The 18,189-nt window shown below is 44.3% G+C and overlaps 1 protein-coding gene across 1 annotated transcript in view; it reads right to left on the bottom strand.

Moving 5' to 3' along the window:
- c1h12orf43 (chromosome 1 C12orf43 homolog) overlaps nt 1–18,189 on the bottom strand; it is a 48,380-nt gene extending 30,191 nt beyond the window's left edge. The window contains exons 1-2 of the mRNA XM_038791540.1: nt 17,998–18,189; nt 1,944–1,998 (exon numbers count right to left, since the gene is read on the bottom strand). Of these exons, the coding sequence (XP_038647468.1) occupies nt 1,944–1,998; nt 17,998–18,115 (173 nt within the window). The 5' untranslated portion in view covers nt 18,116–18,189. The remainder of the gene's footprint in view (nt 1–1,943; nt 1,999–17,997) is intronic.

Here is an 18,189-nt window from a genome sequence, read left to right as displayed (position 1 = left end):
GGGGTAGGACTTGATTTGATGGATTGGCTGGCGACCAATGAATTGGCAAAAAGGTTGTATTTTGCCCGATAACAGGTGATGATTGGGTCCACTCGAGTGGAATGGTTTTTAGGGACTCCGGGAGCTTGGTTTTTGAATCTTGGATACTCAGGAGAAAGACCTGTTCTCTCTCTTGCTCCAAAAGGCTGTGAGTTGATGTACTTCTGGATCTACAGAGAACCTGAATGAATAAATGAAACCATTACAGGCTGCAAACAGAGACCTGGACAGACAGAGAAAATGTCCCTATCTCTCTCTATCTCTTTGTCTGTCTCTTTCTCCAGAATAGTCATCTTTATTAGTGTCACAAGTAGGCTTACATTAACACTGCGATGAAGTTACTGAGAAAAGCCCCATGTCGTCACACTCCGGCGGGTTCGGGTACACCGAAGGAGAATTCAGAATGTCCAATTCACCTAACAGCACGTCTTTCGAGACTTGTGGGAGGTTATTAGTTGATGTGTTCGTGAACCTACAGATATCTGAATGAATCTGCAGTGAAAACCTTGAATTGAAAGCAAAGTTTGAAGAGGAAAAAGCAGCTAGAAACAACAATCTGAAACAAAGACTCTTATCTTTTAACTTTCATCCTTATTGTTTTCCCCCCAATCCTCCTCTGTGTTTATCTGTCGTGTGTGTGTGTATATATATATATATATATTTATAAATATAGATAGAGGGTGAGAGCAAGTTAAAGTGGTGTATTAGGAATTAGGTACGGTAAAGTTGCCATAGTCCCAGATGACCATTGGCTTCTTTCCCCTTTGAAAGGAATAGCTTAATGGTGGTGATTTAACCTGAAGATCACCACACCTCAGGCAAGGGGCAAGGCTGAGAAGGCAGGCTTTCATGAATAACCTCAGCCAGTATGGGAATTGAAACCACGCTGCTGGCCTCGTTCCGCATGAACCAGCTGTCTCGACAACTGAGCTAAACCGGCCCTGGTTAGGAATTAGGTAATAGTAAACTAGCTTTAATTGTTACAAATTTTATTCTAGTTCTTGCAATAAATAAAAAGTACTTGCGTTTAAATTTACAATCCTGGTGACTGTAATTATTGAGCTGCCAAGGACCAAAAACTTTGGGTACTTTTCTAAGAATTATTGGTTAATTCAATTGTGTTGCTACTCCGGGTCAAGTGGGGCTGGAGTTGACCGCGCACTAGCCCAGGGTGTTGTAACATTATATTCACCTAGACCATCACAATCCACCAGGATCAGTTTAACAGGCACAGAAGTCAGGATTGTGGCACGGTAACGCAGTGGTTAGCACTGCCGCCTCACAGCGCCGAATACCCAGGTTTGATCCTGGTCCTGGGTTGCTCTATGTGTGGAGTTTGCACATTCTCCCAGTGTCTGTGTGGGTCTCACCCCCACAACCCAAAGATGTGCAGGGTAGATGGATTGGCAACGCTAAATTGCCCCTTAATTGGAAAAACAAAATTTTGCGCGATGCTTGCAAGGCTGTATTTATTGTGCATTCCTTGTTGCCCAGAGAAGGTGATGATGGGTTGTGTTCTTTTACTTTGCAAACCTTGGGGTAGACGATTGACCCAACAATGATAAACGACACGTAATATCATTGATAAATAACTGCTTATGTGTTGCCATTATACGGTGGAACTTATCCAAAGATGTACAGTGTGGAATTTATTGGAAATTCCAGCAAATTTCAAACCAATTATTTTATGAGTCATTTTAAAAGTGCAAATGAAGAATAAGCATTACAATCTTTTTCTGAAAGTTTAACATATTATTTTTAGTGATAATTAAAATATAAAACAAACCTGAACATACACCTGCAGCACTCTATAAAATAAAAAAATGCGACACCCTCTGAAAATTGAAAAGGAAACCAACCAACATTACTCAGTTCTCAATTCAGAAAGAATTGTGTAGACTTACCTCAGACTTGGTCTGGTTAATACTGAAATGTGCTTCTCATCTTCACTGGTCCCAGCTATTAAAGGGAAAAAACATTTAAAAAGACATTGCTGTCAGGGTACTGATAAGCAGATTTCCTTTTCAAGTATATGGATAGATGACACTTTGCGCTTGTATCTAAAAATGAAATAAAGGATCCCAAAGCGCTTCACAGGGGTTAAATAGATGAGACACATTCAAATAATGGGAGGAGTATTTGCATGAATGACAAATATCTGATCAATTAGGTACCTTTTGTGGAGGTGTTCAATGTAGGGGGTGGAGGTAGAGGGGCTGGGAAGAGTGTCCCAGAGACTGGGGCCATGTCAATTGTGTTCTCTGTAGTGACCTGGAGGGAGGAAAGTATACAAAGGAGATACAAAGGAGACCAAAACTGGAAAGGGGCCACAGTTCAGTAAAATAAAAGGCTGATGGAGGTTACAGATTTGCAGGCAAGATCGTGAGACCATGGATGGACATGTGGAGGAAATGGCTCAGAGGCAATGGTGCCAGTATTGAACCAAGCAGACATTTAACGGTTAGAGTAGAAAACACCTGCAGGGGGGTTTATCCAATCATTCTTAAACCAGGGAATACAAAGTAAGAAGTCTTACAACACCAGGTTAAAAATCCAAAATGTTTGTTTCAAACACTAGCTTTCGGAGCACTGCTCCTTCCTCAGGTGAAAGAGCAGGTGAAGGCATTCACCCGAGGAAGGAACAGTGCTCCAAAAGCTAGTGATTCGAAACAAACCTGTTGGACTTTAACCTGGCGTTGTAAGACTTCTTACTATGTTCACCCCAGTCCAACACCGGCATCTCCACATCAAGGTAAAGGATGGTAGAGATGAGGGCAATGACATATTCTTGCTTGACTCCAGTCTTGACCTAGAAGGGTTCTGTCTTATTTCCATTGGTGGAGAGGACTGTTGTGACATACAGTTAGATACAGTGCAGACTTTGTTTGCACTGAGTGCTGAGCTTGTGGCATTTGAGTGCTACAGTGAGAGTTTGGTGACTGAGGGAGTATAAGGGTTATTTAAAGTCTAGTATTTCTTTTATTTAGTTAATTAACTTAAAAGTTGCTGTTTGGTCTATAAGAAGGTGAATTTTGAATCAGCTTTAAACAAGGTTCTACTTGGACTTACTTGCAGCTGGAGCTTGTTAATTAGTTAATTGCATTAGGCCAGTTTTTAGAAGCTAGAGTCACAGTATAAATAGGGGCTAGATACAGTGCAGACTTTGTTTGCACTGAGTGCTGAGCTTGTGGCATTTGAGTGCTACAGTGAGAGTTTGGTGACTGAGGGAGTGCTGAGCTTGTGGCATTTGAGTGCTACAGTGAGAGTTTGGTGACTGACGGAGTGCTGAGCTTGTGGCATTTGAGTGCTACAGTGAGAGTTTGGTGACTGAGGGAGTTAGGTGAGGAGGGAGTAAGGTACTCCTTTCATTTAATTTCCTATATTTATCAAAGAGCGTGAAGGGAACCAGGAGTTTAGAGTACAGCTGACTGGGAGCAGAGTCGGAGGGCGGAGGTCCAGTTGGTCCACAGGGCAGCTAATTCTGTAAAGTAAGAGGGGATGGAGGCTAGGGCAGTTGCATGCTCCTCCTGTAGGATGTGGGTGGTGAGGGATACCACTGGTGTCCCCGCTGACTATACCTGCGGGAAGTGCACCCAACTCCAGCTCCTCAGAGACCGTGTTAAGGTACTGGAGCTGGATGAACTTCGGATCATCCGGGAGGCAGAGGGGGTCATAGAGAAGAGTTACAGGGAGGTAGCCACACCAAAGGTACTGGACAAGAGTAGCTGGGTTACAGTCAGGGGAAAGAAAACTAACAGGCAGACAGTGCAGGGATCCCTCGTGGCCATTCCCCTTCAAAACAAGTATACCGTTTTGGATGCTGTTGGGGGGGATGACCTACCGGGGGAAGGCCCCAGCGGCCAGGTCTCTGGCACTGAGTCTGGCTCTGGGGCTCAGAAGGGAAGGGGGGAGCATAGAAAAGCAATAGTAATAGGAGATTCAATGGTTAGGGGAATAGATAGGAGATTCTGTGGTCGCGAGCGAGACTCCCGAAAGGTATGTTGCCTCCCTGGTGCCAGGGCCAGGGATGTCTCTGATCGTGTCTTCAGGATCCTGAAGGGGGAGGGTGAGCAGCCAGAAGTCGTGGTGCACATTGGTACCAACGATGTAGGTAGGAAAAAGGGTGTGGAGGTAATAAACAAGTTTAGGGAGTTAGGCTGGAAGTTAAGGGCCAGGACAGACAGAGTTGTCATCTCTGGTTTGTTGCCGGTGCCACGTGATAGCGAGGCTAGGAATAGGGAGAGAGTGCAGTTGAACACGTGGCTGCAGGAATGGTGTAGGAGGGAGGGCTTCAGGTATTTGGATAATTGGAGCGCATTCTGGGGAAGGTGGGACCTGTACAAGCAGGACGGGTTGCATCTGAACCAGAGGGGCACCAATATCCTGGGGGGGAGGTTTTCTAGTACTCTTCGGGAGGGTTTAAACTAATTTGGCAGGGGAATGGGAACCGGATCTGTAGTCCAGCAACTAAGGTAGACAATAGTCAGGACGCCAAAGCACGTAGTGATGCAGTGGGGAAGGTAACAATGACAAAGGAGAGTACTTGCAGGCAAGGAGATGGGTTGAAGTGTGTATACTTTAATGCAAGAAGCATCAGGAATAAGGTGGGTGAACTTAATGCATGGATCGGTACTTGGGACTACGATGTGGTGGCCATCACGGAAACTTGGATAGAAGAGGGGCAGAAATGGTTGTTGGAGGTCCCTGGTTATAGATGTTTCAACAAGATTAGGGAGGATGGTAAAAGAGGTGGGGGGGTGGCATTGTTAATTAGAGATAGTATAACAGCTGCAGAAAGGCAGTTCGAGGGGGATCTGCCTACTGAGGTAATATGGGTTGAAGTTAGAAATAGGAAAGGAGCAGTCACCTTGTTGGGAGTGTTCTATAGGCCCCCCAATAGCAGCAGAGATGTGGAGGAACAGATTGGGAAACAGATTCTGGAAAGGTGCAGAAGTCACAGGGTAGTAGTCATGGGCGACTTCAACTTCCCAAACATTGAGTGGAAACTCTTTAGATCAAATAGTTTGGATGGGGTAGTGTTTGTGCAGTGTGTCCAGGAAGCTTTTCTAACACAGTATGTAGATTGTCCGACCAGAGGGGAGGCCATATTGGATTTAGTACTTGGTAATGAACCAGGGCAGGTGATAGATTTGTTAGTGGGGGAGCATTTTGGAGGTAGTGACCACAATTCTGTGACTTTCACTTTAGTAATGGAGAGGGATAGGTGCGAGCAACAGGGCAAGGTTTATAATTGGGGGAAGGGTAAATACAATGCTGTCAGACAAGAATTGAAGTGCAGAAGTTGGGAACATAGGCTGTCAGGGAAGGACACAAGTGAAATGTGGAACTTGTTCAAGGATCAGGTACTGCGTGTCTTTGATATGTATGTCCCTGTCAGGCAGGGAAGAGATGGTCGAGTGAGGGAACCATGGTTGACAAGAGAGGTTGAATGTCTTGTTAAGAGGAAGAAGGAGACTTATGTAAGGCTGAAGAAACAAGGTTCAGACAGTGCGCTGGAGGGATACAAGATAGCCAGGAGGGAACTGAAGAAAGGGATTAGGAGAGCTAAGAGAGGGCATGAAAAATCTTTGGCGGGTAGGATCAAGGAAAACCCCAAGGCCTTTTACACATACGTGAGAAATATGAGAATGACTAGAGTGAGAGTAGGTCCGATTAAGGACAGTAGCGGGAGATTGAGTATTGAGTCTGAAGAGATAGGAGAGGTCTTGAACAAGTATTTTTCTTCAGTATTTACAAATGAGAGGGGCCATATTGTTGGAGAGGACAGCGTGAAGCAGACTGATAAGCTTGAGGAGATACTTGTCAGGAAGGAAGATGTGTTGCGCGTTTTGAAAAACTTGAGGATAGACAAGTCCCCCGGGCCTGACGGGATATATCCAAGGATTCTCTGGGAAGCAAGAAATGAAATTGCAGAGCCGTTGGCAATGATCTTTTCGTCCTCGCTGTCAACAGGGGTGGTACCAGAGGATTGGAGAGTGGCGAATGTCGTGCCCCTGTTCAAAAAAGGGAATAGGGATAACCCTGGGAATTACAGGCCAGTTAGTCTTACTTCGGTGGTAGGCAAAGTAATGGAAAGGGTACTGAGGGATAGGATTTCTGAGCATCTGGAAAGGCATTGCTTGATTAGGGATAGTCAGCATGGATTTGTGAGGGGTAGGTCTTGCCTTACAAGTCTTATTGAATTCTTTGAGGAGGTGACCAAGCATGTGGATGAAGGTAAAGCAGTGGATGTAGTGTACATGGATTTTAGTAAGGCATTTGATAAGGTTCCCCATGGTAGGCTTATGCAGAAAGTAAGGAGGCATGGGATAGTGGGAAATTTGGCCAGTTGGATAACAAACTGGCTAACCGATAGAAGACAGAGAGTTGTGGTGGATGGCAAATATTCAGCCTGGAGCCCAGTTATCAGTGGCGTACCGCAGGGATCAGTTCTGGGTCCTCTGCTGTTTGTGATTTTCATTAACGACTTGGATGAGGGAGTTGAAGGGTGGGTCAGTAAATCTGCAGATGATACGAAGATTGGTGGAGTTGTGGATAGTGAGGAGGGCTGTTGTCGGCTTCAAAGAGACATAGATAGAATGCAGAGCTGGGCTGAGAAGTGGCAGATGGAGTTTAACCCTGACAAGTGTGAGGTTGTCCATTTTGGAAGGACAAATCTGAATGCGGAATACAGGGTTAATGGTAGGGTTCTTGGCAATGTGGAGGAGCAGAGAGATCTTGGGGTCTATGTTCATTGTTCTTTGAAAGTTGCCACTCAAGTGGATAGAGCTGTGAAGAAGGCCTATGGTGTGCTAGCGTTCATTAGCAGAGGGATTGAATTTAAGAGCCGTCAGGTGATGATGCAGCTGTACAAAACCTTGGTCAGGCCACATTTGGAGTACTGTGTGCAGTTCTGGTCACCTCATTTTAGGAAGGATGTGGAAGCTTTGGAAAAGGTGCAAAGGAGATTTACCAGGATGTTGCCTGGAATGGAGAGGAAAGATTGAGGGTGTTAGGCCTTTTCTCATTAGAACGGAGAAGGATGAGGGGCGACTTGATAGAGGTTTATAAGATGATCAGGGGAATAGATAGAGTAGACAGTCAGAGACTTTTTCCCCGGGTGGAACACACCATTACAAGGGGACATAAATTTAAGATAAATGGTGGAAGATATAGAGGGGATGTCAGAGGTAGGTTCTTTACCCAGAGAGTAGTGGGGGCATGGAATGCACTGCCTGTGGTAGTAGTTGAGTCGGAAAATTTATGGACCTTCAAGCGGCTATTGGATAGGTACTTGGATTAGGGTAGAATAAGGGAGTGTAGGTTAACTTCTTAAGGGCAGCACGGTAGCATTGTGGATAGCACAATTGCTTCACAGCTCCAGGGTCCCAAGTTCGATTTCGACTTGGGTCACTGTCTGTGTGGAGTCTGCACATCCTCCCCGTGACTGCGTGGGTTTCCTCCGGGTACTCCGGTTTCCTCCCACAGTCCAAAGATGTGCAGGTTGGGTGGATTGGCCATGACAAATTGTCCAAAATTCTATGATTAACCTAGGACAAAAGTTCGGCGCAACATCGTGGGCCGAAGGGCCTGTTCTGTGCTGTATTTCTCTATCTATCTATCTTGTCATTGAGAAGTCGGAGGATGTTGATGAATTTCTTTTGGATAGTGACTTTCGACAGGGTCTTCCAACGCACTTCCCGAATGACTGAGTCAAAAGCCTCGGTCAAATCAAAAAAGGCCATGTCGAGTGGTTGATGTTGCCTCTGTCTCTTGAAGTTGCCAAGCAGTGAAAATCACGTCCACTGTTCCACGCTTTGGTGGGCAGCCACACTTCCTTTCCAGAAGGATTTAGTCAGAGACTGGAGAAGGTGGCTAGCGAGGATTCGGGAGATGATCTTCCTGGCAATGGAGAGTAGGGAGATTCCACGGTCGTTCCCATAGTCCGGTTTGTCTCATTTGTTGAAGATGGTGGCAATGACGCCATCCCAGAGGCAGGCAGAAATTTGCCCTCGTTCCTAGATTTTCAGCAACATCTGATGGAGATGACGGGTGATCGATTCTCCTCCAAGTTTGCAAATCTCTGCTGGAATCCGTCCACTCCTGCTGCTTTTCCATTCTTCATGTGTTAATGGCACCTTCGACTTCCTCCACGCTTTTTTTACTTAACCTCATAAAACTTTCTCAATTCTCTGGCTTACCAGTACACTTTGCCACATTACATGTTTTTGCTTTCAGTTCAGCACTATCCTTCACTCCCTTGCTTAACTATGGTTGATTTATCCCCTTCCTAGATTCCTTCTTCGCCACTGGGATATATTTTTATTTTGAGTCACAAACTATTTTCAGAAACATCTGCCATTGGTGATCAACTGTCTTTTACAGCCAACTTTGCCTTAATTTCTTTATATTTGCCCGTATTTAAGTAAAGCACAGTTGTTTCTGACCCAAGTTTCTCGCGCTTAAGTTAAATAATAAATTCTACTATGTTGTGGTCACTGCTTCCATGGGGATATTTTACTCTGAGATTGTTTATTAAATCTGCCTCATTACACATTATCAAATCTAAAATAGCCTAATCTCTGCTTGGATCCACAATATATTGTGAAAGGAAAATGTTCCAAATACACTTAATTAATTCACCCTCGTGGCTACCTCTGCCAATTTGATTTCCCCCCATCTACATGAAGATTAAAGTCTCCCATGATTAAGGTATTGCCTTTCTTACATGCCTTTATTATCTCCTGATTTATTCTCCGTCCTACAGTAGAGCTACTATTTGGAGGCCTGTAGACTACTCCCACCAGTGTCTTCTTCCGCTTGTTATTTTTCACTCCTCCCTTATGGGTCCTATATCTCCCGATCAATGATAATTTCTTCCTAATGTACTTATTCCATCTCGTACTAACAAAGCTACCTCATTCCTTCCTGTCTGTCCTTATGACAAGTCACATACCCCTGAATATTTACTTCCCAGTTTTGATCCATGTAATGGCTATAAGATCATAGCCATTAACCTCAATTTGTGCTGGTAATTCATTTATTTTGTGCCAAAACTACATGCATTTAAGTAAAGAACCATAAATTTCACCGTCTTACCATTTTTTCCCTTTTGACCCTATTTGTTGTTTTTTTTAAAAACTTTTGTACATTCTGTCCCTTCCTTTCACACTCTGGATATCCTTACCTAAATTGCTGCCTTGTAATACTGTCATAGCCCTCTACAGACATTCCCCCCTCTTTGTGGTTTGCAAGAACACTGATACCAGCATGGTTCAAATGTAGACCGTCCCAAAGGTACAGCCCCCTCTTTCCTCAGTACGGATGTCAGTGCCAAGTGAACTGAAACCCACTTCTCCTGCACCAGTCTTTGAGCTACGTACTCATCTCTCTAATTTTATGTACCTTATGCCAATTTGCATGTGGCTCAGGTAATAATCCAGAGTCTATAACATAGAACATAGAACGATACAGCGCAGTACAGGCCCTTCGGCCCTCGATGTTGCACCGACATGGAAAAAATCTAAAGGCCATCTAACCTACACTATGCCCTTATCATCCATATGCTTATCCAATAAATTTTTAAATGCCCTCAATGTTGGCATGTTCACTACTGTTGCAGGTAGGGCATTCCACGGCCTCACCACTCTTTGCGTAAAAAACCCACCTCTGACCTCTGTCCTATATCTATTACCCCTCAATTTAAGGCTATGTCCCCTCGTGCTAGCCACCTCCATCCGCGGGAGAAGGCTCTCGCTGTCCACCCTATCTAACCCTCTGATCATTTTGTATGCCTCTATTAAGTCACCTCTTAACCTTCTTCTCTCTAACGAAAACAACCTCAAGTCCATCAGCCTTTCCTCATAAGATTTTCCCTCCATACCAGGCAACATCCTGGTAAATCTCCTCTGCACCCGTTCCAAAGCTTCCACGTCCTTCCTATAATGAGGCGACCAGAACTGTACGCAATACTCCAAATGCGGCCGTACTAGAGTTTTGTACAACTGCAACATGACCTCATGGCTCCGGAACTCAATCCCTCTACCAATAAAGGCCAACACACCATAGGCCTTCTTCACAACCCTATCAACCTGGGTGGCAACTTTCAGGGATCTATGTACATGGACACCGAGATCCCTCTGCTCATCCACACTACCAAGAATTTTACCATTAGCCAAATATTCCGCATTTCTGTTATTCTTTCCAAAGTGAATCACCTCACACTTCTCCACATTAAACTCCATTTGCCACCTCTCAGCCCAGCTCTGCAGCTTATCTATGTCCCTCTGTAACCTGCAACATCCTTCCGCACTGTCTACAACTCCACCGACTTTAGTGTCGTCTGCAAATTTACTCACCCATCCTTCTGCGCCCTCCTCAAGGTCATTTATAAAAATGACAAACAGCAACGGCCCCAGAACAGATCCTTGTGGTACGCCACTCGTAACTGAACTCCATTCTGAACATTTCCCATCAACTACCACTCTCTGTCTTCTTTCAACTAGCCAATTTCTGATCCACATCTCTAAATCACCCTCAATCCCCAGCCTCCGTATTTTCTGCAATAGACGACCGTGGGGAACCTTATCAAACGCTTTACTGAAATCCATATACACCACATCAACTGCTCTACCCTCGTCTACCTGTTCAGTCACCTTCTCAAAGAACTCGATAAGGTTTGTGAGGCATGACCTACCCTTCACAAAACCATGCTGACTGTCCCTAATCATATTATTCCTATCTAGATGATTATAAATCGTATCTTTTATAATCCTCTCCAAGACTTTACCCACCACAGACGTTAGGCTCACCGGCCTATAGTTACCGGGGTTATCTCTACTCCCCTTCTTGAACAAAGGGACCACATTTGCTATCCTCCAGTCCTCTGGCACTATTCCTGTAGCCAATGATGACCTAAAAATCAAAGCCAAAGGCTCAGCAATCTCTTCCCTGGCTTCCCAGAGAATCCTAGGATAAATCCCATCCGGCCCCGGGGACTTATCTATTTTCACCTTGTCCAGAATTGCCAACACTTCTTCCCTACGCACCTCAATGCCATCTATTCTAATAGCCTGGGTCTCAGCATTCTCCTCCACAATATTATCTTTTTCTTGAGTGAATACTGACGAAAAGTATTCATTTAGTATCTCGCTTATCTCCTCAGCCTCCACACACAACTTCCCACCACTGTCCTTGACTGGCCCTACTCTTACCCTAGTCATTCTTTTATTCCTGACATACCTATAGAAAGCTTTTGGGTTTTCCTTGATCCTACCTGCCAAAGACTTCTCATGTCCCCTCCTTGCTCGTCTCAGCTCTCTCTTTAGATCCTTCCTCGCTTCCTTGTAAATATCAAGCGCCCCAACTGAAACTTCACGCCTCATCTTCACATAGGCCTCCTTCTTCCTCTTAACAAGAGATTCCACTTCTTTGGTAAACCACGGTTCCCTCGCTCGACCCCTTCCTCCCTGCCTGACTGGTACGTACTTATCAAGAACATGCAATAGCTGTTCCTTGAACAAGCTCCACATATCCAGTGTGCCCAACCCTTGCAGCCTACTTCTCCAACCAACACATCCTAAGTCATGTCTAATGGCATCATAATTGCCCTTCCCCCAGCTATAACTCTTGCCCTGCGGGGTATACTTATCCCTTTCCATCACTAACGTAAAGGTCACCGAATTGTGGTCACTGTTTCCAAAGTGCTCACCTACCTCCAGATCTAACACCTGGCCTGGTTCATTACCCAAAACCAAATCCAATGTGGCCTCGCCTCTTGTTGGCCTGTCAACATATTGTGTCAGGAAACCCTCCTGCACACATTGTACAAAGAATGACCCATCTAATGTACTCGAACTATATCTTTTCCAGTCAATATTTGGAAAGTTAAAGTCTCCCATAACAACTACCCTGTTATTTTCGCTCTTTTCCAGAATCATCTTCGCCATCCTTTCCTCCACATCCCTAGAACTATTAGGTGGCCTATAGAAAACTCCCAACAGGGTGACCTCTCCTTTCCTGTTTCTAACCTCAGCCCATACTACCTCAGAAGAAGAGTCCCCATCTAGCATCCTTTCCGCCACCGTAATACTGTCCTTGACTAGCAGCGCCACACCTCCCCCTCTTTTGCCCTCTTCTCTGAACTTACTAAAACACCTAAACCCCGGAACCTGCAACAACCATTCCTGTCCCTGCTCTATCCATGTCTCTGAAATGGCCACAACATCGAAGTCCCAGGTACCAACCCATGCTGCCAGTTCCCCTACCTTATTTCGTATACTCCTGGCATTGAAGTAGACACACTTCAAACCACCTACCTGAACACTGGCACCCTCCTGCGAAGTCAAATCTGTGCTCCTGACCTCTATACTCTCAATCTCCCGTACCCTAAAACTACAATCCAGGTTCCCATGCCCCTGCTGAATTAGTTTAAACCCCCCCAAAGAGCACTAACAAATCTCCCCCCCAGGATATTGGTGCCCCTCAGGTTCAGATGTAGACCATCCTGTCTATAGAGGTCCCACCTTCCCCAGAAAGAGCCCCAGTTATCCAGAAATCTGAATCCCTCCCGCCTGCACCATCCCTGTAGCCACGTGTTTAATTGCTCTCTCTCCCTATTCCTCATCTCACTATCACGTGGCACGGGCAACAACCCAGAGATAACAACTCTGTTTGTTCTCGCTCTGAGCTTCCATCCTAGCTCCCTAAAGGCCTGCCTGACATCCTTGTCCCCTTTCCTACCTATGTCGTTAGTGCCAATGTGGACTACGACTTGGGGCTGCTCCCCCTCCCCCTTAAGGACCCGGAAAACACGATCCGAGACATCACGTACCCTTGCACCTGGGAGGCAACATACCAAACGTGAGTCTCTCTCGCTCCCACAAAATCTCCTATCTGTGCCCCTGACTATTGAGTCCCCAATTACTAATGTTCTACTCCTTTCCCCCCTTCCCTTCTGAGCAACAGGGACAGACTCCGTGCCAGAGGCCTGTACCCCATGGCTTACCCCTGGTAAGTCGTCCCCCCCACAAGTATCCAAAACGGTATACTTGTTACTCAGGGGAACGACCGCAGGGGGTCCCTGCACTGCACGTAGGCAAATTTCCCCAGAACAGCTGATCAGTAGCTCTGCTCTGCTGCCCTCTGCTGGATGATTGCCTTCACTCAAACTCCTCGGGTCCCCTTCGCAGATTCACCTTCAACTTAGGCTGACCGCACTGCACGTATGCAAATTTCCCCAGAACAGCTGATCAGTAGCTCTGCTCTGCTGCCCTCTGCTTGGAGGTTTTGTTGTTAATTTGGTGCCTAGTTCCTCAAACTCCATGCAGAACCTCTTCCCTCATTCTTCCAATGTTGTTGATACCTACGTGGACCACAACAACGGAATCCTTCACTTCCCACTGTAAGTTCCCGAACCCTGACATTGGACAGGCAACACACCCATTAGGACGCTCGATCCTGCCTACAGAGAACAATAGTGTCTATTGCCTAACTATACTATCCCCGATTAAGACTCCATTTCTCCTTTCTCCCCCACTTGAATGGTTCCCTGTACCACGGCGCTATTATCAGTTTGCCCATCCTCCCTACAATCCTAGCTCTTGTCCACACAAGGAGCAAGAATCTGAAACCATTTGGACAAGGGCAGGGGCTGTGGCTCCCACAGTCCTACTTGCACAGAGGCCACAGAGCACCGGAGGCAGAGAGAGAGCGAACCTGGTGGGCAGCAGCTGATTGGAGTGGTGGGGACACTTTATAAAGAGCAGCGCAGTGAGGGCAAGAGGCACTGGAAGCTGGAGAGTGCACCTGGTGGGGAGCAGCTGATTGGAGCAGCAGGAAGAACAACATATCCTTCAAAGAACATATCCTTTTGAAATATCCAGGGCCCTACACAACTCACCAGATGTGGTCAACCAAGGTTTTGTATAGCTGTAGCAAAACGTCCCTTCTTTACATTCTGTTCCTCCATTTATAAAGACTAACATTCCATTAATCTTTTGGCTTATTGTAGTACCTGACTGTTACATTTTAGTGATATGTGTACATAAACCTCTAAGTACCAGAAGATTTCACTGTTACTTGATTTTAACCATTTAATGCTTGGATCTAACCTTTTTTGTCCAATATGGATGAGCTCACACCTCATTACTGTACTGATATACTTTGCCATCTGCAAATTTGAATGCAAGACTTTCTATTGTAATACAAAAGCAAACTATTGTTTCCTCCCACAAGTCCCAAAAGAAATGCTTGTTTGGTGAATTGGACATTCTGAATTCTCCCTCAGTGTACCTGAACAGGCGCCGGAGTGTGGCGACTGGGGGATTTTCATTGTAACTTCATTGCAGTGTTAATGTAAGCCTACTTGTGACACTAATAAAGATTATTATTACTTTGGATGCTGGAAATCTGAAATATCAGAAAATTTAATTCAAGTAATACTCAGCAGGTCAGGGGCATCTATGGAGAATTGTGGACTAATATTGGAGGGAGAGTGGTGTCTGATGAGCAAGAACCACAAATGATATCAGCAAACAATGGGCTGAAGAAGGGTACATTTGTATGCGTTCAGGGTCACTGGAAAATATTTTTTGGGAGATAAATATCTGTGGCCAAATGGTTCTACTATAAAAAGATATGAGGAAAGGTCACAGAATGGGACTAGTATGCTCAGTTAAATGGCCTCAATCAATTCATCTTGTGGAGTGGTACTGGCTAAAGTCCAGGGTAAATAGAAGTTTTAATTAGAACACTCAAAATAAACAACTAGTCCTCTAAGTTTTAACATTTTCCCGTTTCAACTTAGTGGAGCTTAAAAATATTGTCCAAGGTGCAGCCTTCAAGCGTGTCCCCCCAATCTCCAATGATGCGTATTCAATAAGAATAATCGCTTAACTAAGCAACTATTGGATATCTTTATTGTTGCTTAATGCATTTTACAAATTTGTAAAACAAAAATATTGATAGCATCTGGAGCTGAAAGTATTGACACACTTGAATAATCAGGAATGCTTTTACACATTATAAACAACAGAGCCATCAACATTTGAAAAACTTGGGAGTTATATAAAACAGGAAGGGACAATGGGTGCTTGTAAGAAACATATAACATTAATCATGGGTGATAGAATCATCAAATTTACAGTGGAGGCCTTTCTACCCTATCCCCATAACCCAACCTAACCTTTTGGACACTAAGAGACAATTTAGCATGGCCAATCCACATAACCTGCATATCTTTGGACTGTGGGAGGAAACCAGAGCACCTGGAGGAAACCCACACAGACACGGGGAGAAAGTGCAAACTCCATACAGTCAGAGGCTGGAATTGAACCCGGGACCCTGGAGCTGTGAGGCAGCAGTGCTAACCACTGTGCTACCGCACCGCCCCCATATTAATCTACATATAGATTGGATGAATCAGATTGACAAAAGTTGGAAGATGAGTTAATTGCATGTCTTCTCAAAGCACTATGTTCTAGAGCCAATTAGAGAGCAGGTATTCTAGACCTGGCAACGTGTTTAGAGACAGATTAATTAATGACCTCATAGTGAAGGAGCCTCTAGGTAGCAGTGCTCATAAAATGATTGAATCTTGCATTCAATTTGAGGGCAAGAAGAGTGAGTCTGAGACTAGTGTTTCAAACTTAAATAAAGGAAATTTCAAGGTTAAGACTTCACGGCTGGCTAAAGTGAACTGGGAAATTAAATTAAAGGGTAGATTAGTAGAGGTGCAGTGGCAGACATTTAAGGATCTATTTCATAACAGTCAGCAAAGATATATTCCAATAAGAAACAACAGGAGAATGATGCATAATCCATGAATAACTAAGGAATTTAATGATAGCATCAAATTGAAAGAGAAATTATACAATTATGCAAAGATTATTAGTTGGTCATATTGGACAGAGTTTTTAAAAAAAATTAAATAATGATTTTTTAAAAAGGGGAGAAATTAAAGTATGAGAGAAATCCGGCTAGAAATATTAAAACAAATAGCAAAAATGTCTACAGGTATAAGTAATTACAAAGAGCGTTGATCCGCTAGAGTGCGCAAATAGGGAATTAATAATGGGGAATAAGGAAATGGCAGAAATGTTGAACAGATATTTTGTCTTCATTGCTGAAGATAAATCAAAAGATGAAAGGGAGGGAGAAACTTAAAACAATTACTAATTACCAAGGAAAGGATACTGAAAAAAGATTAGAACTAAAGTCTGATAAGTCCCAAGACCTGATGGCTGAATCCTAGGGTCTCAGAATAAAGAGCTGCTCCGAGACAGTTGACACATTTGTTATAATTTCCCAAAACTCCCTAGGTTCTGGAAATCCCATCACGTTGTGAAATAGCGACTGTAACTCCTCTATGTCAGGCAGAGTAGAGACAGAAATCAGGAAACAAGAGGCCAGTTAGCCTATCATCAGCCAACGGGAAAATGCAAGAATCTACAACAGGATACTTAGAAAATCTTAATGCAATCAGGCAAATCAATACTGTTTTGACTTCTCTATTCTTGACCTCCAACAGTGTTAAAATGAAGCTCAATGGAGAAACTTCTTTTTATCAGGTACTTTATGGCCTTCGGGGCCCAAAACTGAATTCATCTAATTTCAAATCATAACCATTTTTTCAGCTCAGCAACTGTTGTTAATGATAATGGCAGCTATATAGACACATCATTTAGATCTATTTGTTATTTTACTTGTTCCAATACCGTCCCATTTTGTCTTGCACATCATCGCTTTTGCTATTTTGCCTCTCCTGGCTTCCAGCTTATGTGAGACCTTTCCTTTGTGTTTCCTCTCCTGCCTCTGTACTTGCTTAAATCTGTTACTTTCACACTTCTGAATTGGGATTAAGCTGGATCCTCTCCATTCAGCTGCCAAGACATGATGGGCCAATGACCTCCTACTATGCCATACATTTTGTTTTTACAATATTGTCACAAGATTTGGGTGTCACGGAGGTCAGCATTTATTTTTCATTCCTACCTGCCCTTTGAGAAGTGGTGGTGAGCCACCTTCTTGAACCATTGCAGTCTTATGGTGTAGGTACTTCCACAGCGGTGATTGGAAGAGAGTTCCAGGATTTTTACCGAGCGACAATGAAGGAACGGCGATTATAGTTCCAAGTCAGGATGGTGTAAGGCTTGGAGAAGATTTTGCAAGTGGTGTTCCCGAGCATCTGGTTCTCTTGTCCTTCTAGGTGGCAGAGCTTGAATGTTTGGGAGGTGCTGGCAAAGGAGCCTTGGTGAGTTGTTGCAGTGCATCTTGTAGATGATACACTGCTGCCACTGCACATTGTGAATGAAAGAGTAACTATTTAAGGTGGTGGGTTGGGTGCCAATCAAGAGGACTGCTTTGTCCTGGAGTATTGTAGGAACTGCACTAATCCAGGCAAGTGAAAAGCATTCCACCACACTTAAACATTAAGCTGCACTGTTGTGCTGCTGATCCAGGCAAGTGGAGAGTATTTCATCACACGCCTGACTTGTGCCTTGTGGATGGGGCAGGCTTTGGGGAGTCAAGAGGTGAATAACTCATTGCAGAATTCCCATCCTCTGACCACAGTATTTAAATAGCTAGTCCAGTTCAGTTCTGGTCAATGGTAAAGCTATTGATTGGGGGGCAAGATTCAGAGATGGTAATGACATTAAATGAGAAGGGTAGTTGGTTAGATTCTCTCTCTCTCTCTCTCGAGGTTGGAGATGGCCATTTTCTAGCACTTGTGCGACACAAATGTTATTATAAAGGAAGTGGGATCATAGACCTGAAATATCAACTCTCTCTCTTCAGAGACTATCAGATCTGTATTTTCAGCGTTTTCTATTTTCCTTTCCTTTCCTTTCCTTGCATTTATTTCTCCTCGTACAATATATTAAATAAACTACAACTTAAACCAGGGATGCATGAGCGCTAATATATCTTGCAGAAATTAAATTCAGAAGCACCCACTACCTCTTGCTTTGTGAGAACTGAAATTGCTAATATCCCAGGAGGCCTCTTTGAGACGGGACAGCTCCTCCACGTTGTCAGAGTCTGAATCAGATGTCACACACGACAACGCAGCCGCCATCTTCCATTCCCCCGTGCGCCTTGATCACCCCTGCGTGTTCGCAACTTGCCGCGGTGCCCTGTGGGATGTATAGT

Source organism: Scyliorhinus canicula, chromosome 1 (genome assembly GCF_902713615.1).
Source record: "Scyliorhinus canicula chromosome 1, sScyCan1.1, whole genome shotgun sequence".
Taxonomy (NCBI): domain Eukaryota; kingdom Metazoa; phylum Chordata; class Chondrichthyes; order Carcharhiniformes; family Scyliorhinidae; genus Scyliorhinus; species Scyliorhinus canicula.
This window is presented reverse-complemented; position numbering and strand designations above follow the sequence as displayed.